The following is a 21,985-nucleotide window of genomic DNA, read 5'->3' on the forward strand; positions in this document are numbered from 1 at the left end:
AATTCACTCGACTCATCGACTACGGAAGTACTAGGCCACTACGCCGTAGTCCCCAGACGATACAGGGGAATCCAATCCATTGGACCTGTCTGTCCTCAGTTACCATGTACCTATAGTCCCTCATCCATCTAATATCCTAGAGACCGTATATTGAGCATGGTGCTGTCAGACCCATACGGTTTCTACTCGAGTCTCGCTCTAATCGGATTCTCCCGGAGAACTCTTTCTCTCTCAACCCGAATGACCCTGGCCAGGGATTTGTCTGAGCAAGAACACATGGGATATTCCTCTCATGATACCGAGAGTGGATGATCCTCTATCGACACTCAATAGCCCTCGTAAGGTCGACTACCACTCCCAATGACCAGCTGTACTAGATCTGGGAACAGCCAAACCTATAAGTCTGGTATCAAAGAGTGGAGCACTCATACAGGACATCCTTGGTGTCTCAAGTCTAAGGACCAGATACACCACTAGGACTACGGAATCGTTGTCTGACAATAAGGCATCATCAACCATCCAGCATTCCGTAAGCGGATCAATCAGTGAACTCATTCTCCAATGAGCACCTGTACTGTATCCCTAGTGTCCTTACACGAGCAGCTATGAGACCAGCCGCATCCATCATATGGACGGGTATACAGCACACCAGTCTATCCGGTTATCACGATGTCCCTCTCGAGTAACCTATGACCGGGATTATTTAGGATATGTGTTTAAAGGTGAATCGATCTCATTATCGTGATCTCATCACGATCCGATTCCCATTGCACAAATCCAAGGACATCACAATACATATGCATTTATGCAATAGTTATAAAGTGATATACGCCAAAAATATAATAAGCAAAAAGATTCTTTATCAAGTCACACGTGCCATCACTCACGTGATTGGCTTGTTGGGCACCTATGACTAGCAGTCGGTAATGTCTACACCATATAAGATACGGAAAGGGAAGAAGCCCGATCTTAAGGTTGTTATGATTTGGGGCTGCCCTGCCAACGTTAAAAGATACAACCTCGATAAGTTGAAATGGAGGACAAAGCGGTGCAAGTTCGTGGGATACCCTAAGGAAACTTGTGGGTATTATTTCTATCATCTCGAGGGCCAAAAGGTCTTTGTAGCCAAGAGAGCAGTATTCCTTGAGAAGGAACACATTCTTGGCGGAGATAGTGGGAGCATGATAGAGTTGAGCGAGGTTGGAGAACCTAGCTCAAGCACCACTCTATAGCCCGAGTCTGTTCAAGTACCTAATACACAAGTTCCAACTTTACGTAGGTCCAGCAGAGTATCACATCCTCCTGAGAGATATATGAGATATATTAGAGGAGAGGATGTTGAGAATATTGATCCCCAGACCTACGAGGAGGCTATTATGAGTATAGACTCCGGGAAGTGACAAGAAGCCATGAATTCTGAGATGGATTCTATGTACTCCAACAAGGTTTGAAACCTAGTTGATGCGCCCAAAGATATTGTACCCATCGATTGCAAGTGGATCTTTAAAAAAAAGATCGGAGTAGATGGAAAGGTAAAGACCTATAAAGCAAGGAAAGTGGCTAAGGGGTATTGTCAAAGGTAAGGTGTTGACTATAATTAAACCTTCTCACCCGTAGTAATGCTAAAATTCATCCAAATTCTATTAGCTATTGCAGCACACTATGAATTGAGATATGGCAGATGGATGTGAAAACTGCATTCCTCAATGGGAACCTCGAGGAGGAGGTGTATATGATACAACCCGAGGGATTTGTGTCCAAGGATTGCCAAGATGATGCATGCATGTTGCTTAGATCCATTTATGGACTAAAGCAAGCTTTCTGAAGTTGGAACATAAGATTTAATGAGGCAATCAGATCTTATAACTTCGTTAAGAACGAAGATGAGCCTTATGTGTACAAGAATGTAAGTAGGAGCGTTATCACCTTTTTGGTGTTATATGTGGATGACATCCTGATCATTGGGAATGATATATGAATGTTATCCATAGTAAAGACTTGGTTATCTAGACACTTCTCTATGAAAGACTTAGGGGAAGCATCCTATATATTGGGGATTCGAATCTATAGAGATAGATCCAAGAGGATGCTTGGCTTGTCCCAGTCTAGGTACATAGAAACCATTGTCAAAAGGTTTGGCATGAAAAATTCCAAGAGAGGCCTCATACCGATGAGACATGGGATATCGCTTTATAAGGGTATGTCCCCAAAGACTCCAGAAGAAAGGGCGAACATGGATATGATACCTTATGCCTCAGCGATAGAGTCTATCATGTATGTCATGCTATGTACTAGGCCTAATATAGCGTATGCTCTGAGTGTCATGAGTAAGTATCAGGCGAATCTAAGCTTGGAGTACTAAAAAGCAGTAAAGTGTATCCTTAAGTACTTGAGAAGGACTAAAGATCTTTTATTAATATATGAAGGTAGTAGCCTCAAGATTGAATGCTATACAGACTCAAGTTTTCAGTCTGATGTCGATGATAGCAAGTCAAATTCGGGGTATGTATACACCTTGAATAGAGGAGTAGTATGCTGGAAGAGTTCCAAGCAAAATACTACTGCTATCTCGACCATAGAAGCAGAGTACATTACTACAGTAGAGGCAACAAAGGAGGGAGTCTGGATGAAGAAGTTCATCATAGATCTAGGAGTCGGGCCAACTAGCGAGGAGCTGATTCCTTATATTGTGATAAATACAGGGCGATTACTCAAATAAGGGAACCCGGGTCTCATCAGAAGTGTTTTGAGGAGGTTCCATCTTATTAGAGAAATCATGACCTGATGAGATGTAGTAGTGGAAAGAGTTCAATCCAAAGATAACATTATAGATCCACTAACAAAGTCATTGTCTCATATTGTCTTTGAGCGTCACATGGGTTTGATGAGGATCAAACACATAGGTGATTGGCTTTAGGCCAAGTAAGAGATTGCTAATCATAGGTGCCCAGCAAGCCAATCACGTGAGTGATGACACATGTGACTTAACACAGAATCTTTTTGCTTATTATATTTTGGCATTTATCACTTTATATTGACTATTGTATATATGCATGTATATATTATGATGTCTTTAGATCTGTGCAATGAGAATCGGATCATGATGAGATTATGATAATGAGACCGATTCACCTTTAAACACAGATCCTAAATAATCCTGGTCATAGGTTACTCGAAAGGAATATCGAGATAATCGGACAAACTGGTGTGCTGTATACCCATTCATATGATAGATGCAGCTGGTCTCATAGCTGCTCGTGTGGGAACACTAGGGATACAGTATAGGTGCTCATTGGAGAATAAGTTCACTGATTGATTCATTTACGGAATGCTGGATGGTTGATAATGTCTTATTGTCAGACAACAATTTCGTAGTCCAAGTGGTGTATCTAGTCCTTAGACTTGAGACACCAAGGATGTCTTGTATGAGTGCTCTATTCTTTGATATCAGACTTATATGTTTGAATGTCCCGGATCTAATACAATCGGTTATTGGGAGTGGCAATCCACCTTACAAGAGCTATTAAGCGTCGATAGAGGATCATCCACTCTTGGCGTCATGAGAGGAATATCCCATGTGTTCTTGCTCAGACAAATCCCTAGCCATGGTCATTTCGGATTGAGAGAGAAAGAGTTCTCCAATAATGAGACTATTGCATATATGCATGTATATATTGTGATGTCCTTAGGTTTGTGCAATGGGAATTGGATCGTGATGAGATCACGATAATGAGACCGATTCACCTTTAAACACAGATCCTAAATAATCTCGGTCATAGGTTACTCAAAAGGGACATCGAGATAATCGGACAGACTAGTGTGTTGTATACCTGTTCATATGATGGATACAACTGGTCTCATAGCTGCCCGTGTGGGGACACTAGGGATATAGTACATGTGCTCATTGGAGAATGAGTTCACTGATTGATCCGCTTACGGAATGTTGGATGGTTAATGATGTCTTATTGTTAGACAACAATTTCATAGTCCAAGTGGTGTATCTAGTCTTTAGACTTGAGATACCAAGGATGTCCTGTATAAGTGCTCCATTCTTTGATATCGGACTTATAGGTTTGAATGTCCCGGATCTAGTACAACCGATCATTAAGAGTGACAGTCGACCTTACGAGGGCTATTGAGTATCGATAGAGGATCATCCACCCTCGGTATCATGAGAGGAATATCCTATATGTTCTTGCTCAGACAAATCTCTAGCCAAGGTCATTTCGGATTGAGAGAGAAAGAGTTCTCTGGGAGAATCCGATTAGAGCGAGACTCGAGTAGAAACCATATGGGTCTGACAACACCATACCCGGTATACGGTCTCTGGGATATTAGATGGATGATGGATTATAGGTACACGGTAACTGAGGACAGACAAGTCCAATGGATTGGATTCCCCTGTATCATCTGGGGGACTACGGTGTAGTGGCCTAGTACGTCTGTAGTCAATGAGTCGAGTGAATTATTATGGCGATAATAATTCACTGAACTAGAAGGAGTTCTGACAGGTATGACTCACGGTTAGCTCGATATTGAGCTTAGAGGGTCACACACATATGGTAGGCATTGCGATGAGTAGAGGTTCGGATATGAAACATCCGCCGGAGCCCCTGACTTATTGGATATCCAATAAGCCCATGAATTATTGGATCCTATAGATGAGATCCAATAAGAGCTCATAAGAGATTATTGGATAGAGATCCACTAATCTAAGAGGCTTGAGTTGTTGGATGTAAATCTAATACCCAATAGGGGAAGATTCATTAGGGTTTGATAGGGGACTTTTATAAATAGGAGGGATTCAGTGGTTCATAAACTAGAGCTTTTGCTTGCCTCTCCTATTCTCCTCACCCTCTCCACCTCAGAGTAGGCTTGGAGTTTTGAGGAGCGTCGTCACAGCCCTACTGTATAGATCATCGCTAGAGAGGAGGACGCTTGACCTCCTTCACCCTCTCCTAGAGATCTACAAGGATTCAAGGATATATGATCTCCCTATGTAATATAATTTATCTTATACCTAGTTTTAAGTTTCGTGAATTTTTACGCACCAATCTTCGCACGACGATGAACACAACTTTAGGAATTTGGGAATTTTGTTTTCTGTTCTTCCGCTATGCATATGATGTCGCTCCCAAAATTTTCCAACAGAAATGGTTTGCAGGACCAAGGTCATTACTCTAAAGCTTCAAATAGAAGTTGACATATTCATTCTTAATTAACTCGGGTGGATAGACATATATATTAGTAGATCTTATATAACACCTATGAGAAATAATTTAGATCATGATAGAATTTTGAGGTATCAAGCAACTCAAAAGTGTTAATCTCATTGATAGTATTATAGTATATTTTCTCAATGTCCTAGGATAAACCAATTTTAATGGGGTAAAATACCCTTAAGGGAGTGGAGATTTTTAGAGATAGAGATCATAGTAGAAGAAGTATCATATAAAATATTCTACTGAAAACTCACAAGGTCCTTGACCTGAGGATAATAATTCCGAAAATTTTGGTAATGAAAAAACTTTCTTCGAGAATGAGAATTTGTAGAAATTTTGATCTTAAGAGGGCAATGGTCAAAATATCCCCAAGGTAAATGAAACACTTTAGATCTACCATATAAGTTGAGCCAGCTAGTACTAGTAATAGTAATAGCTCTATCGAATCTCACCAGAATCTTAGCTTGCCCCTTACTTTTATTAGTCCAAAGTAGGGGGAGTGCAGAAAAGCTCAAGTCATTAAATCCAATCAAATGAAACATGTATCAAAAAACATGAACTGAAATCGAAATAGCAAAATTACTACCACCTTTCTTATTCTCTTTATTAATAATATGATTAAAATCTCCAATTAGACACCACGGAATTTCGCTAAAATCCAAAGAAGCTAAAGCAATCCAAAGGGCATTTCTAGTAGAGACATTGTTATTTGCATAAATTACTATTAATAATCAAGATTTAGAATGAGATTCTTGAACTACAACATAAATGCATTGATCATGGAATGAGATAATATGTATTTGGATTAGAGTAATGTCCCAAGCAAGTATATATATTTAAAACTAATCATAAAAAGTACTAAGTAATTTCATGATAAGGAAAAAGAGATTTGATTGAGTCGCTTACCTTGTTGATGAAAGTTATTAAAGCGCAGTTCGCCACCTTGCCCTTGTTGGTTTGCTCCTCATCTTCGGATGAGCTCGATTCGTCTTAAGCCACCTTGAATGGTTTTTTTTTTATGGTATCTTCTTTTTAAGTTAATTTTGTTTCTTTGATTCTTGTTTTAAGAATTTTTTTAAGCGTTATAATCAAGAGTTCAAAGTCATCATCACTTGAGCTTTCGCTCAAGTGGTCTTCATTTGTTCTAAGTGTCAAATCCGTTCTGTTTTTTGGAAGATTGTTCTCAAGCTTTTCATGAGCGTTGCAAGTCATCTCACAGGTTATTAATGACCCGATAAGTTCTTCGAGAGGAAAATTATTCAAATCCTTGGTCTCTTGAATGACTATTACTTTAGGGTCTCAATTCTTTAGAAATGATCTTAATATTTTATTAATGAGTTCAAAATTCAAAAAATATTTACCAACTGCTTTTAGACTATTGACGACATCCGTAAAACGAGTGTATATGTTTCTAATAGTCTCGCTTGATTCCATTCGAAACAACTCAAAATCATATATCAAAATATTAACTTTAGAATCTTTAACCCTACTTGTGCCTTCGTGTGTGATTTCTAGAGTATGCCAAATATCAAAAGCCATTTCGCAAGTAAAAACCTGATTGAATTTATTTTTGTCTAAGGCGTAAAATAAAGCATTCATAGCTCTAGCATTAAAAAAAAAAATCTCCAAATCATTCCATTCGTTTATTAGAGTAGAAGACTTTTGAAAATCGCTTTCGATAATGTTCCATAAATCCAAATCCATAGAAAGCAAGAAAACTCTCATTCGAGTCTTCCAATAAATGTAGTCCGTCCCATTAAACATGGGAGGACGAACGATAGAGAAACCCTCTTGAAAGTAAAAAAAAGTCATTTTGTTAAACCAAATAAGAAAAACGTGGCTCTGATACCAAATGTTAGGATAAAAATATCATTGATTCAAAAATCTTCGTTTCGATTAAACCCGTTCTGGAAAGATATTAAACTTGAAAGTATTCGTAAGAGTGTAATGAGAAAGTAAAACAAGTAAGGAAGTTTGCAGTAAGGTAAATTGCATAAATAGAAATGCAAACCAGATTTTTATATGGTTTAGTCGTCGTGACTTACATCTACTCCGTCGATTCCTCTTCCGTCAAGGCTACTAGCATCAACTAACGATCTTTCTTCAATAGGCGAAGATCAACTACCCTTTTATACTCTTTCTCCTTTTCACGGGTTTAGGAGACAACCCTTACAACCTCTCTTTCTTAGACCTCACTTCTCCCTTTAGAAGAACTTTCTAAATACTAGGAAGGGACTCTAAATCCTAAGAGAGTTTCTAATTTTTTTTATCCCTTTTTCAACTCAATTTCGTGCTCAATTCTTGCTACTCCACAAAGGGCCACTACCGGTAGGGTGGCGACGGCGGTAGCAAGCAAGAGAAGGGTAGGGTTTTTGGGCAAAAAAAAAATTAATTTTTCCCTTGTGAATTTAAGAAATTCTAGATTTGTCACTTCTATCCAAATTACCAAAATACCCTTTATAATTCTAAAAATTTTCTACATGTCCCGATTTTAAAAATATTAGTTAATTAAAATTTTTAATTATTATTATTATTATTATTATTATCTAGTAGTTCTATACGATAATGATGAATATATGTGATGTATGATGTGGATAAATGATTATGGACCATATGATATATGTGTATATGTGATTATTATTATTATTATTGGGGCCTGCGAGCCTATAATCTATTTCTCGTTTATTGTTGGGCCTGCATACCTGTGATTAAATTGTAATTACACGAGGAGGTGCATCGGGAGCGTGGAAGCGATAACGGGACCCACGAGGCCGAGATGAACGATCATGACGCATGGAAATATGTCGAGATGCCGATGGAACCGACAATGATGAGATGGACAATCATAGGGCATGGAGATATGCCACCGCACATATAGATCTTGATGTGAATGATTAGGTCCACTAGCTCGGGCCTAATCACATTAGGATGTGGTCCATGATTATCTGGTGTGATTATTAATTTGATGTGTGATTATTTATATACCTACTAGATATATATATTTACATGCGATGTAGATATATATTAAATATATATATATATGACACGTCATATTAGGAGACCAAATTAAAAATCTCCTCTCTTTATAATATTAAGTTAGTAAACATGTGACAATCAGATTGACTCACGTGGTCTTTCCATCGTTATAGGTAGGAATCAATTCTCGACGTAAGTTGAGTTGGTCGAGTCACTCTAGGCTCACCTATTTCGCGATTTGCTATCTTGCCTACGATATAAAGATGTCACGAGTGACCTAAGGACATGTTATGCTTGGTCGAGTCACTCGAGGGCATATTGTCGAATCAGATTCATCTTATAATAATGGTGATGACATAACCGAACACGATGGTTGGTCAAGTCACTCGAGGCAATGATGATTCGGAGGCCAAACATGATGGAAATCACAAGGAGTTGTGATTGGCAAGAGTTGCCTATCTTTAAGGGCTTAGCGTAATTGGTTGAGTCACTCGAGATTACGTTAAGACGTCAATTGAATCTCAATCCCCACTAAAGATCTATCGGGGGTCTCCGATTCACATATCGGAGAGAGTTTTATGATTTGTGAGAAAATTATGGGAGTATATTAAGATAGAAGTCCTTATTTTAATTATCTATTTTTTTACAAAATCTACGTATTATTTATTTCTATTATATCTTTATTTTCATAAATATGTCACATTTGATGTCAACCGTTCTAACTCATAGTGCTGCATAACTCTGAACTGTGGATTTCCTGCACTGCACACCACAGAGCTGAAGAACCTAAAGAACTGAGAGAGACTGATACGTTGCTCGATTCATTGCGTAGTTGAAGCAAGTAGGGATTGTACTGGAGATCTCAGTGGATATTATTTATAAACCGGGCCTTAAGATCTATAAAACTATGTTATGATTTATTCTTGTGACATCCGTTCTACAAGTATAAGTTGATGCTAAGAATGGCTACAATCCAAAGGAAAAGATTTCTTTTGGAGAATTGAATTCATTTTACTCATTATATCAACCTTTGTTTTTCTGATACATGCTGCAACATGAAAAGGCTTCAATCTCATATTGTTCTTTTCAGTTCACATAGCCACAAAACATGAAGTGGTTGGAGGACAGTTCCAGGAAAAAGAACAGTTTCTGCAATCTTTCTGAAACTTACTGATGTCTTGCAAGAGAAAACAAGATAGTAGATGATGCTAGCAAGAACAAAATAATCTCATTAGCTTCAGTCAATAAATGAGTACCAATTGCTGGAAGAACAAAAAATTCTTACCCATATGAACAAGATCTGAGAGGAAGTCAAAGATCCACCTTAGTCAAACTTCCCTGACAAAGTCTATCTAGTTCGTCAAACTTCTCATGTTTGCTGACTCCATGAGAGGCTTCTGCTTGCATAGCCACACACTTCTCATGGTGGCTTGACTAGCTTCACCTGGTTAGTCAAGCTGGCCAATGGTTTAGGTGGCCTGCATCATCCACCACCTTACCATGGATATTTTTTTTGTTTGCCAAAAAGTGTATATATATATATATATATATATATATATATATATATATATATATATATATATATATATATATATATACTAAACAATCTTTTGAAAAATCAAACATCTCATCATCGTTGAAAAAGATGAGAACATGATGAAATCAATGATAGTGTATTAAAAACATAAAATAAATATAGATATGATCCAATTAGACCAATATTTGAGGGAAACGCTCATCTCTTGCATCGTCATCACCTCCATGTGAGAGATTCAAGATCTAGCACATTAATCCTTAAAATTCAAGGAATAATTCAATTACAATTGATCAGATTATTAGGTGAAATCCAGAGTTTATTTCAAGGAATAATTTCAACAAATATGGCATGTTTTTTTTTTCCTTTTTCGGAGAATGAAATGCACAATTTATTTGCACGTCAGAATATGTACAGAAGGCACAAGCGGAAATCTAAAGCGACTCTTCTCACAGTCTCACTTCTCTTCATCTTCTTCTTCTTCTTGCACTCGACTTCACTCCTCCGCCGTTTACCTAGGCTGCTGTATCGTCCTCGGGCTCAGCTTCACGCTCACCACCTTGGCCGCCTTCTCCGCGTACTTGGCTCCCTCCGCCGCGCACCCCCTCGACGCCTTCCACTTCTCCGCTCCCCATGTGATCAACTCTCTGTTCCTTCCTCCGCCCTCCTCCTCCTCGGCTTCCTTTTCTGTTCCAACAAAGACGAGATCAACGCGATGGATCGAGGAGGAAAGAGAGATGCGAGATGAGGGCTTACGGTGAGGAGCGGACAAGGAGAAGAGGGCGTCGTTGATGTCGTCGGGCAGCTCGGGGTCGTCGTCCTCGAAGAAGTCGAGCACGGACTCGTGGAAGCACTCCCGCAGCCAGTAGTCGGCGAACCAGGGGGACGAATGCACCAGATCCCACCACTCCGACGAGAAGTCCTCCACCGCGCGCTGCGCCGCCGGCACGTACGGGGCCGCATCCGGGTTCAGCCCCGACCTCGTCCTCCTCGCCATCACCTCCATTGCTTCGAGCACTGCTTATCCTCCCCTCTCTCTCTTTCGATATCCGATGGTTGACGAATGGATAAGATAGAGAGGAATCCGTATATATAAAAACGTTTCAACGAATGAGCCCCTCGAGTTGGATCAAAATATCGGTAATACCAGACCGCCCACAGGATATTTCTATTACCGCGGACACGAGATTCTGACCGTGTGATCTGAAATGGACGGTGACGATAGAGGTTGGAGCGGAAGTCCCATCGTTTCTCCTTTCGCATTCAACTGTCACCCACTGTTGTCCACCTCCTTTGGTTATCAAATGGGGCCCACGCCTTCTCCAATCAAGCGTTGCTATAAACCGTAGACTCTCGGGACCAGGAAACGGTGGATGGCCGCGTGGTGGGTTGGGACCATTTGGAAGACGTTGGATACTTTAGAAACAACAATTACGTTTTCTCCCGGTTTACGGTTTACCCTCACTTTCCTGGCTGAGCTCGTTTGGGACCCACAGGTGTACAACAATATTTCTGAACAATGATCGAGCAGGTATACTTGGGGTAAAGAGGATCGCGTGGAAAAAGCGTAACCATTGAGAAAATAAAAAGAAAGAAGGCGTGCCACGAGGAAAGGAAAAAGTGCGCCAGTCGATCGCTTACACGTCAACGGTTTTATCCGATCTGTTTGTTTAAGATAGCTTTGGATAGATGCTATCTTCTTGTCGGGGTTTGCATCGGCACGGACACAGAAAGACAGAGCGAGAGAGACCATACGGCGGTGAGCGGAACTTAGCCGGGTCTGAAGACCGTTTCGCTTAGCTTACCACTCACCTGGGCAAAGAAGAGGCTCAAGGCTTGTTTTTTGGAACGAGGTTGCCACATTCTCGGGTGCGCGGTGTGCTGAACCTCCGATTTACTCCCGCCGTTGGCTTTTTTGATCGCAGCGGTAGAAATGCATCCCAGCCGTTCATCTTTACGGATCCAGATCACTTATTCTACTCGAATCCAAGATCAGACGCGGATTCTACTTTTTAAAATATAAACCCGATTAAGACAAATCCGAGCCAGTAAGGAGCATGCAAATGGGAGTAGGAAAAGAAGGGTAAGGTGGAGGAGACCTCCTCTGTAATAAAGACGACCTGGTTCCGATAAAGTTGCAGAGTCCATGGCGTTAGGTCAAAGTGGACCGCAGTTGCTGCCGCTGCTCCAACGCTCTCTGCCTCCTCTCGAGAGGCGAGAAAGCGCCAAACAAAAGCTTAGACTCCACCATCTCTCAGAACCCATGACAATGTAATGAGAGTGGAGAGAGAGTTTGATGCTGTCTATGTTTATCTGCGGTTGAGATTATAATGTGCTTGAGGGAGTATTCGTTCTTGGTTTGTAACACCAATTAAGTCACAGATCATCACTCTACTTATTTCATGGATGTGAAGTCATTGACTGCGGTAGATTGTAATAGAACAACATGGCAAGAGCAAAAGCAAGTGAACCAAACGCGTTTCTAGGAAGAAGACAACTGCAGGCACTAAGTACATGGTTTGCGGACGAAGTATCTGTAAGCAGCCACCTTCCTCCTCCTGGAGTTGGTGTTGTCTATGGAGAGCACCATCTTTCCCACCTCCCTGGCGGTGTACACGTTGTGGATCGGCTCGTCCGCCGTCGCCGGGACCCTTCTGGTCTTCTCCACGATGATCGTGTAGCTTCCGCCGTCGCTCGGCACGTACTCGGCGCCGTAGTCCACGTCCCATCCTCCCACCGCTATGTCCCATGTGATGCTTGCCCCTCCCTGCTCCACAATGCAGTGGTCATTTACTCGTTGCTCAGTGTCCAAGGTGGTGTCGCCGCTTCAGGATAAGCTTACCTCAATGCCGTCGATCTCAAGGTTCACTCTTTCTCCGCCCTTGATGGTGAACTCGGTGGCGGGCTTGGGCGGGCCATTCTGTAGGTCCCCTGGCCGGCTCAGCCCTCCGTACTGCACCGGCACGAACTCCGGCCTGATGAATCTGCAACATCTTAAGAGATTTAAAGGCTCTGTGGAAGTAGTTGGGGGGGGGAGAGAGAGAGAGAGAGAGGTTATCGTGGACTACTTGTAAAGGGTCTCGGCCACATTGCTTTCTCTGGCGATCACGAACTTGCTCTTTGTCCTCTCCGTCAGAAATGGACTAATCATGGCGTACAACAGAGTGAAATACCAGGGCACGTTGATGAACACCTGCGGTTGATGTTAGCAGAGAGAAGAGGAGGTGACGTCGTGATGAGGAGAGCTTGACGTTTACTGACCTTTCTTGCGACCATCTCAGGGTAGTTGTCCTGGAAGAGGGAGAGGATGTGCTGCGAGGCGGCGCGGAGCTCGCGCTTGGGCATGTCCTTGAGGTCGGTGACCTGGATGATGGAGTTGATGCCGCCAGGGCGGAGTTGGAGCAAGCGGACGCCGCGCTCCATCACCTGGACGCGCCACCGGAGGAAGTGATGTAGCTTGTCGGCGTCGCCCAGCACGCGGTCGTACACGTCCTTGTCCTTGAAGACGCCGTAGGCGTTGTAGCACACGGGGTGGCCCCACCGGTCCCAGCCGTGCATGTACGCCACAACGCCCTCCAGCTCCTTGAACCCCACCAGCTCCTCCTCCGCCACCTCGTCGGCGCCGAACTCGCGCCGCCACTCCACGCAGCGCAGCAGCATGGCGTGCGCCTGCCCCGCGTCGAAGTCGCGCGCTCTCAGAAACTTGAGGAGGACGACGACCGCCCGCTCGTCGCCGGCGGCGGCGGCGGAGGAGGGGGCGAGGGGCACGCCCCAGATGGAGATGGGCTTGGGGGAGACAGCGAGGAGTTGCTGCAGCTCCTGGAGGGCCTTCAGCTCGGCGAGCTTGAGGCTGGAGAGGAGGTAGCAGTCCTCCTTGAACGAATGGGAGACGTGGAGCGCGGTGGGGGCTGCCGTGGCGCCGGCTGTGGCTTCCATGAGGGAGCTCAGCAGGCTTCTCTTGGTGGCAGGATTGGGAGAAGGGACGGGCTCAGTGGTTGCTTGGGATGACTCCATTGCTAAAGTTGAGCTGAGAGAAGGAAGAGAGCTCAAGCTCGTCGTCTTGCTCGATCCTCTTGTTTGCTTGGGTTCCACTACAGCTCAGCTCCTGTTACTACCATTACTAGTGGTGTTGCAGAGAGAGAGAGAGAGAGAGAGAGAGAGAGAGAGATGGGGAGGGAAGCTAAATTGAATTGAATTGAATTGACTTGAAATGAATGGGAGCGGTGGAAGGAAGGGGAGGTGGAATTATGGTGATGGCGTGAAGGGGGAGTCCTTCACTTGAGCTTTTATGACCATTTGGAGCAGATGGGGAGAGGAATGCATGGCGGATCCGTGAATGCTTTCTTCTTTGATTTGTGGGATTCTCTTTTTTTGCCCTCTTTATCTGCACATTGCTTAAACTATTCTTCTTCTTTGGTTGCATCAAAAGTGCTTTAAAGAAGAACTTTAAGATTGGATACGGAAGGCTGATGTTACATTTGCTCGACAAAAGATCCAAATGCCAAATGTGAAACTGCGTTTAAGGAATCGTTTCTTCCACCTCCAAAATGGTGGGGTGTGACGAAAAATATTTACATGTGATGATCGAGTGGAAAGAATAAAAAATAATAATAAAATTCTCATTTTAGTTTGGAATGAGAGAGTCGATCGATATATATTGTGCTTAGGAATTAGATGATATTGGGTGCAGCCAAACGACAACTCTATGAATAAAGAGTATTAGAGCAACTAATACATAAATATAAAGATATTTTATCTATAAGATTTATGTATAAGATAAAAAAAGAGTCGAGCATCATACATTGAGTTTGACTCAAATCCTAAACGATTTAAGATTTTATATTGCGTTTGTGTCTAGTTTCATGTATGTTAAGATTTGATCGGTCTGAGTGAGACTCGACTGATCTTAGAATAATAACAAAATTATTATTATTATTTTTATATATGAGAAACTAAAGTCTAAGATAAGGTTAAGTGAGAGAAAACCCAATGCAATCCAATCCACCATGACCAGTAAGCTAAACCTGTGTGTGGAGACAAAGGTAGAAGCAGGGAGAAGATGGAGGAGGAAGAGGAGCTGCCGCTGCAGCTGGAGAAGGGTGCGTCCCAGCATCCGAAGGCACCGCTCTCTTTGAGGTCTTCCCTACCGACAACAAACCGTCGCCCGGAGATTGGGTGCTTCAATTCCAAACCAACAAAGACCAGAATATTAGATCATGTTCGGCTTTTCTTCTCCATCGTATCAACACTGAAAAGAAAATGTTTATTGTATAACACTAAAAAAAAAAACCATTATAATATTCTTTACATATATATATATATATATATATATATAATAGTAATGCAATCAAGATGAAGTTCAACAGAAGATGATCTGAGAGCATTAAACCAAGCAACCACTGCATCAGCCGAGGGATGTCTTCTTCCGAGTAAACACCGCACAGAGAACAATGTCGGATGTCCATTTCCATTATTCTCTAGTTGTGGCAGCTCTTGTGACCATCTAATCCTAAGGAAAGCAGACTGCGACACGACGATAACTCTGCCAATCGATGGATCTTTTGAGCTCAAAAACAAGTTCACAAAAGTATTATTTCTTTTACAGCTCTGCATTCCACTTGCTACTTTCACCATCCAAAGTATTATTTCTTTCCACCTTACTTTGATACCGTGTACATAAAAAGCAGTGTCAAGTGGTGTGCTAAGTACGGTGTAGTATTATTGTACGCTGACTTGTTCTTTCTCCATTGTGAAGGAAGGATTCGAATCAGGAGACCTTTGACCGTACAAATCCAGTTAAGAAAACTTGCTTTAGATTTGATGTTTGTTCTTGGAAGGAAACAAAACAGATATGGTTGAGTTTGGAAGACAGCAACGAGGAAAATAAAGGAGCTTGGATTAGATGATGGTATTTAATTAATGGAAGGAGGAGGTTGTGCAAGATTTGTATATTCTTTTTATTTATTTTTTTATTCAAATATTCAAGTATTGCAATTTCACAGAACAAAACAAAAAATAAAATCATTGATGAATATTCTCTAATAATGTGTTGTATGGAATGCTATCACTAAATGGGTATCATTATCCAACACATGTCTCTACCATCCACTTGTGCTTCTTTCTTGATATATTCATTAATTTAATTGCGTGAATTATTTTGCTGACATATAAATGCATCACAACAGATTAATGGGAGACTCGGCGACTCTATCATCCCTCCTTACATGCAGTGAACCAAACCGAAGAAGAAGAAGCAGAAGAAGAACGCCATACGACTACTGCATATTACAGAGACGAGGAGAGGGTGAAGCCGTGGAGAGGGATCAGCACAGAGGAAGGTCCGCGGGAGGCGGCAACAGAGACTGCAGCTCGCCGACGCCGTTCTCCACCAGGAAGGCCATGGCCAAGCCCCAGGTGATGTGCACGTCCAGGTGGCAGTGCACTAGCCACACCCCTGGGTTGTCCGCCACGAACCGGATCACCGCCCACCCGTTCACCGGCACCCCCACCGTGTTCCGCAGCGGCGGGTCCACCAGATTGAACCTCGCCGAGTCCCTCGCCGGGTCGAAGTTCCCGAACCCCGTCGCCAGCACGTAGAAGTGGTACCCGTGGATGTGCATCGGGTGTTCCTCCCCCGCGAAGATGTTGGTGCCCTGCAGCACCAGCTGCACCACCGACCCGTACTTGAGCGGGTACAACTTCGTCCCCAGCACCGGCTGCCACAGCCCCCGGCTGACGTTGGCCGCAGTGTAGTCGAAGGGGACCGGCGGAACCGCCGGGAAGTCGGTGGTGAACACCCCCGGCACGCCCAGGTGGTGGGCTTGGAGGAGGGAGAGACCGGTGGGCAGCTGGAAGGAGACGTTGTTCATGCTGGCGCCGAAGCGAGTACCGTTCGGGCCGCCGCAACGCCGGCCAGGCGGGCAGTTGAACAGGCCCAGCCCGACGGTGAAGAAGAGGTGGTGATCGACGGGGCCGGGGATCTGGACGGGGTGGGGGCTCCTGATTCCGGCGGCGAAGGCGGTGGCGGTGGGCGTGTCGTTGAAGGCCGGGAGGACAGGGAACGCCGGCGGGAGCCCCGGGCTGTTCTTGGTGGGGCAGCCGCTGTTCTTATACTCGAGGACGGCGGTGGTGGTGGTGTTGTCGAAGGCGACGCCTCGGGCGCTGGCGTAGGCGTGGGCGGCCATGTAGTAGCGGCCGGGGGGCTGGTTGGTGGTGACTAAGACGTCGGTTGTCTGCCCCGGGCCCAGCATGAGGACCGCGGTGGTGAAGGGCTTGGTGTAGGCGGCGTCGGCGGCCACGACCGTCATCATGTGGCCGGCGATGCTGACGAAGAGCTCGTTGTTGAGGGCGGCGTTGATGAACCGTAGTAGGTTGGTCTCACCCAACGCCACTGGGAAGACCGTTGTATCTTTGTTGGAGCAGTTGTAAAGATCGCCGGGCTGGCCATTGATGGTGAAGGCGTCAGAGACGTTTGGGGCTGCTCCGGTCCTCGTCGCCCGCCGGACTACGCTGATGGGGTCCTCATTCCACCACTCCCCTGTTCCAACGCCATATCGTCATTCAAATCTATGCATACATGTGTATAAGATTTGGAAGGGAAATTAGTACCGAGGATGACGGGGAATTCTCGGTGGGGTTTGGGGAATGGGTAGGAGGAGGCATCTCCGGGATAGATGATGAGGGCGCCATGGACGGTGGCCCTGAGCCAGGAGCTGTGTGCGTGCCACCACAGCGTGCCTTCTTGGTCCTCGATGGTGAACCGGTACGTGTAGCTGCCGCCGGGCCTTATGGGGCACTGCGTCACGAACTCCGGCCCGTCCGCCCACGCCGTTCGCATCTGTCGAACCCCGTGCCTGTCAACACGCATCACTCGGATCTCGTTAATCTGCGTCCATGCAAGCATGCCTGCATGCACAGATTTTATCTATATATATGTATATATATATATATATATATATATATGTAAATATATATGTATATATTTACGTATATTTGTATATATATATGTAAATATATATATATATATATATATATATATATTGCTTGGTTTGGTAGCAGCCGTACCAGTGAAGTGTGACGTTGTATTTTGCTCGGTTGACGACGTTGACCACGAGTGTGTCTCCGTTTCGAACCGCTAGCGTCGGACCGGGGTATTGGCCGTTGACGGTGATGATGTTGTGGGTCTTGCACAGCCTCTTCACTGGCGTCGCTTGGACCTGTTCACATCCGGTTCACTTCAGAAAATGAACACCAACCCAATAGGGTAGATGACAACGCAGATGAGGATCGAGGATGGATGGCATACCACAAACTCATGGTAGTGGACTTCTGCATCGGCACAAGTGAACATTACGGAGGACCACAGCAGAAGCAGAGGCAGCAGGAGGAGGAGGAGGAGGAGGGAGCACTTGTATGAGTTCTTGAGTGCCTCCATCCCCCTACTCAATCCTATTCCAGGTAGTGATGCAGCAGAAGCGATTGAGAGGTTCCAACCCAGTACTTGTCCAGTTGTTTGGTGATGCAACAGCGATTGAGAGGGCTACGTTATTTATATACAAACGGAGGTAATGGGTTTGTTTGTGGTTGGAAGATTAGGTTTTGAATTGTGGAGAAAAACAGTGCTTGTATAGAATTTTTTCACCAATCCGAGGGCTCAATCTCGGAGGAACAGTTGCACTACTACCATAGAGGGAGTGGTTATACCCACTAGATCACAATAGTTGTAGAAGAAGCCTCCTCATCCCACATCGACAGACCTTTTGAGGAAATGATTCTTGCACTGCATGCATGTTTTTAATCATTGTGGCTCATATTCCAAATGATTTGTTATGACGTACAATCCGTGGCTACACCTTTTGTGCGCGCAGCTACATTAGCCAACTAGTCAAGAGTGCCTTTTTCATTCTTTGCAGCAAACAAACTCACAACTTTCCTATAGTTAGGTCCTTGGTGAAGACAATTGTGCAGATGTGTGGTTAGGGTTGTTAGAGCAAGAACCATCTTTTCCAGCAGTGATGTTGTTTGACTTGTCTAAATTGCCGGGTGGAGAAGTGCAATGAGCCTTACAAGTCAATTCTCAATTTCCACATCCTCTTCGCTCTTGGCACTCAAGTTCCAATTCTCAATTTCTTAATTAGATCTATTCATTTTCATCAACAGGATAATTCTATTTCTAGCTACCGATAAGACTTCAAAAGGAAGGATAGAATTATAAAATCTTCAAGAAGACTGTTTTATTGACTACAAAAAAGCTTCAAATTCAAAACCCATTCTGTAACAATTTTTCTATCAACAGAAGCTGGGAACCAGAAATCTATAGCATCTCGTATTGTACCACCCAGTTCAGAGAAGCTAGCACACGCGCTCTCTACTTTCTGCATATGATAACACATCATCAGTTGGTAATTATATGCTGGAAAACCATTGTCACACTGAAAAGTTGCTTTCATAAGCTGTTAATACAAATTCTGTATCGGTAACTGCTTAATGATATCTGGACAAATGTCACACCACCAGTGGTGATTTTCGTGTACATGCCAGAAAGAAGTCAGTGCACAAGACACAAGATATGTATTCCAACGTGAAATTGTTCTCATATTTTGTTATATATGATATGCTGACTTCTTACGTGAAAGAAGCCAGCATAGCACAACAGTCGAACTGTTGTTGTCCAGCTCAAAACCAAATCTTCATCATCTCCCTCCTCCGTGGTTGCACCTTAAGCTTTTAAGCCAGTGGTTAGGAAGCACCATCTATCTGACTTGTAAGATCCACGAGGTGCAGTCATGGAGTAGCTGGAACTTCTTACATGCTGCTATGCTGAGAAACACTTGCATTTTGCCAAGGAATGCCAACAAGTCTTCATGGCACCGGAATGAGCCACCACATGCACACTGCTCCACTAAGTGAGCAGCTTTAACTTGTCTGCACCTGTCACAAACAAGATCCTGCAAGTGGTAAAGCCTTTCTCTCTGCCTAACTATTTGAAGGAGAGCATTCTCCATCTGCTCACGATTGTATGGCTGTCCACAATGTGGCACCGCACAGTGCCAATTATCCTCCAAAAGTACTGAATCATGACAGAAGTCTAAATCCCGGCAATCATTGCAGTAACTGCAAATAGAAAACCTGAATTAGGAATGGAGTACAAAAGAAAGGCTGGAGTGTAGAATACGGGCAAGTTCCACGAGTAAGAATCTACTGTCAGAAACTGGGAGCATAATATGACCTTTTAGATTATTTTGTTACTCGATGTCTAAGATGCAAATAAGCTACCACAACATAAACAAAATTTATCTCCACCATACCTGCAAATAATATTCGGAAGTGTAAAAGACTGACATGGATCACGAAACTGTGCTTCTGGAGAAAACTCTTTGACATGGATCCGTTTTAATAAATTCTTCCTCATCCGCTGTCAAGTCAAAGCATATAATTCAGCAACCATTGCTAGAAGTTTATAATATTTTGAATGACAACCAATAAACACAACATAATAAAATTAATGTAAATACACATAACCACAAACCGAAATAAATTGCATGTCAAATGCAAACTTATTTTTAGGTTGTATTTCATTCACTCTTTTGGACTTTGAAATGGACTTTATTTTGCAAACAAACAACGTAGATTTTAATGCAACCCTTTATTTTGCGCACATTTTCCTTGATAAGAAAAATAACTCATAGATAAGAAAAATTATTTGTTATGACAAGGATGAGTTTTACTAGTGGACCACTAAGAGGATCTTGTTTGTCTCAGGGATCAAAGAAAGACAACCAATTTCTACTCAGTAAAATTTAGAATCAAATAATACTTTGGAGAATTACCAACAAAAGTAGGTTTCAACTTCATTTGAATTGTTATTTCCATATGTGCATTAGTGAAAACTAAATTTATTTGGATCAGATATCTCCAGCGAAGTCTTGTACCAACAAGTTTGATGCATCATAGTTAATTTCAAAACTATATAAATCCACTTCCAACTTGATCAGAGAACATTTACCATGCTTGCCATTTCGGTCATGAGCCAATCATGTACCCAAAACTAATTGCTGAACTCTGCAGATATTTTGTACAGTGTCCTCACAGGGATGATGCAATAAACATGATACACATATGAGTAGCACAACTTTATCTAGACATGGCAGAAACAACTTCCAAAAAGTTGGGTCCCTCACAGAGCAGAAAGTTTGAGAAACAATGATTACCTAGTTCTAGCAACTTAAGGCACATAATGAAATTTAGATAAACAAGAATTTGGGAATTTCCTTCTTCCAAAATTAACAATTTAACATAGCACTAGCCATTCTTATTAGATAGGGTGATTTAGCTTGACGAACATATTCCTAAAAAATATTGCATGTAAACTTTCTGCACAAAAATATAAAGAACAAAGCACTATCAGATATTCTTCTTATTATATATTTAAATAAGATAAAAGAAATAGGGTTGTATACCAGAACATCATGTTTAACATTCTGATCAAGAGCAAGAACAGCACACACATGCTTGATGAACTCTAATGCTGCATCTCCCTTATTTCCTTGGGATCCATAAGAACAGGGGAGAACATGAGTTGCATGTAGGTCCTTAATTCCTTTGTTTTCTCCCTTGAAACGGCGGAGTATATCACACACAATGTTAAGAAGCTTCTCAGTAAAATAATTGCTGATCTGCAACAAGCAAAATTTGGCATAAGTAGAGATAAGCTTGTGTCTGTTGTTACTACAAGTTATATATACCTGTTCTTTGATGTATTCATTGACACGAGCTTCAATTGTTTCGGCAGCTGTGACTGTGATTGATTGAGTACTAGTACTATCATCCATCATATTAGTAGTTCGGATCAAAACTTGTTCTTTCAAGTACTTCCATGGGATATACAAGAATTCTGACACTATCAAGACAAAGTGATCCTGTTTGGCACCAAAATATTGTTTGAATTATTCTTCCATTTAGTGCATGATACAGGTATCAATATAGTTAAAAGGAACAAATACTAGTCAGATTAATAAAATCAAAGCTATTGTTTTCATGAGAAGTAGATATTTTTATTGGGAAATGACGAACCTTAGTGACCTTTGGTAGGTATTCTGCTATATTCCAGCTTGATACCACGTTCATTTGAGAATTATCCTCCATATCCTCTACCGGCAACCCCATAGGCCATTTGGCTTGAATCCCTCCATAATTTAACTGCAGTTCATGAGTACATTTTAGCAATCTAATATAGCTTAAATCATTATATATG

General features: G+C 42.6%; 4 protein-coding genes across 5 annotated transcripts in view; all 4 read right to left on the minus strand.

Moving 5' to 3' along the window:
- Nucleotides 1-9,976: 9,976 nt before the first annotated feature.
- On the minus strand, nt 9,977-10,798 carry LOC135649936 (protein EARLY RESPONSIVE TO DEHYDRATION 15-like). Its single transcript, XM_065168918.1, has 2 exons — nt 10,489-10,798; nt 9,977-10,419 (listed from the first exon to the last, which is right to left on the minus strand). Exons 1-2 carry the CDS (start codon nt 10,736-10,738, stop codon nt 10,244-10,246), a joined length of 426 nt encoding a protein of 141 aa, XP_065024990.1. The 5' UTR covers nt 10,739-10,798; the 3' UTR covers nt 9,977-10,243.
- A 1,329-nt stretch (nt 10,799-12,127) lies between these two features.
- LOC103998273 (patellin-6) lies at nt 12,128-14,047 on the minus strand. Of its 2 annotated transcripts, none has more exons than XM_065169560.1 (4): nt 12,994-14,047; nt 12,801-12,925; nt 12,575-12,725; nt 12,128-12,499 (listed from the first exon to the last, which is right to left on the minus strand). In XM_065169560.1, exons 1-4 carry the CDS (start codon nt 13,744-13,746, stop codon nt 12,239-12,241), a joined length of 1,290 nt encoding a protein of 429 aa, XP_065025632.1. In that variant the 5' UTR covers nt 13,747-14,047; the 3' UTR covers nt 12,128-12,238. The 2 variants fall into 2 exon arrangements, with proteins under 2 accessions (XP_065025632.1, XP_009417975.2); XM_009419700.3 differs by having other exon boundaries at nt 12,575-12,716; nt 12,994-14,042.
- Nucleotides 14,048-15,831: 1,784 nt separating this feature from the next.
- LOC135650272 (laccase-3-like) lies at nt 15,832-18,240 on the minus strand. Its single transcript, XM_065169559.1, has 4 exons — nt 18,038-18,240; nt 17,797-17,948; nt 17,341-17,585; nt 15,832-17,269 (listed from the first exon to the last, which is right to left on the minus strand). Exons 1-4 carry the CDS (start codon nt 18,164-18,166, stop codon nt 16,056-16,058), a joined length of 1,740 nt encoding a protein of 579 aa, XP_065025631.1. The 5' UTR covers nt 18,167-18,240; the 3' UTR covers nt 15,832-16,055.
- A 915-nt stretch (nt 18,241-19,155) lies between these two features.
- Nucleotides 19,156-21,985, minus strand: part of LOC135650271 (DNA polymerase epsilon catalytic subunit A-like) — a 36,950-nt gene continuing 34,120 nt past the window's right edge. Inside the window, exons 46-50 of the mRNA XM_065169558.1 lie at nt 21,805-21,930; nt 21,477-21,650; nt 21,192-21,407; nt 20,040-20,146; nt 19,156-19,845 (exon numbers count right to left, since the gene is read on the minus strand). Of these exons, the coding sequence (XP_065025630.1) occupies nt 19,485-19,845; nt 20,040-20,146; nt 21,192-21,407; nt 21,477-21,650; nt 21,805-21,930 (984 nt within the window). The 3' untranslated portion in view covers nt 19,156-19,484. The remainder of the gene's footprint in view (nt 19,846-20,039; nt 20,147-21,191; nt 21,408-21,476; nt 21,651-21,804; nt 21,931-21,985) is intronic.

Source organism: Musa acuminata, chromosome BXJ3-9, assembly GCF_036884655.1.
Source record: "Musa acuminata AAA Group cultivar baxijiao chromosome BXJ3-9, Cavendish_Baxijiao_AAA, whole genome shotgun sequence".
Lineage (NCBI taxonomy): Eukaryota > Viridiplantae > Streptophyta > Magnoliopsida > Zingiberales > Musaceae > Musa > Musa acuminata.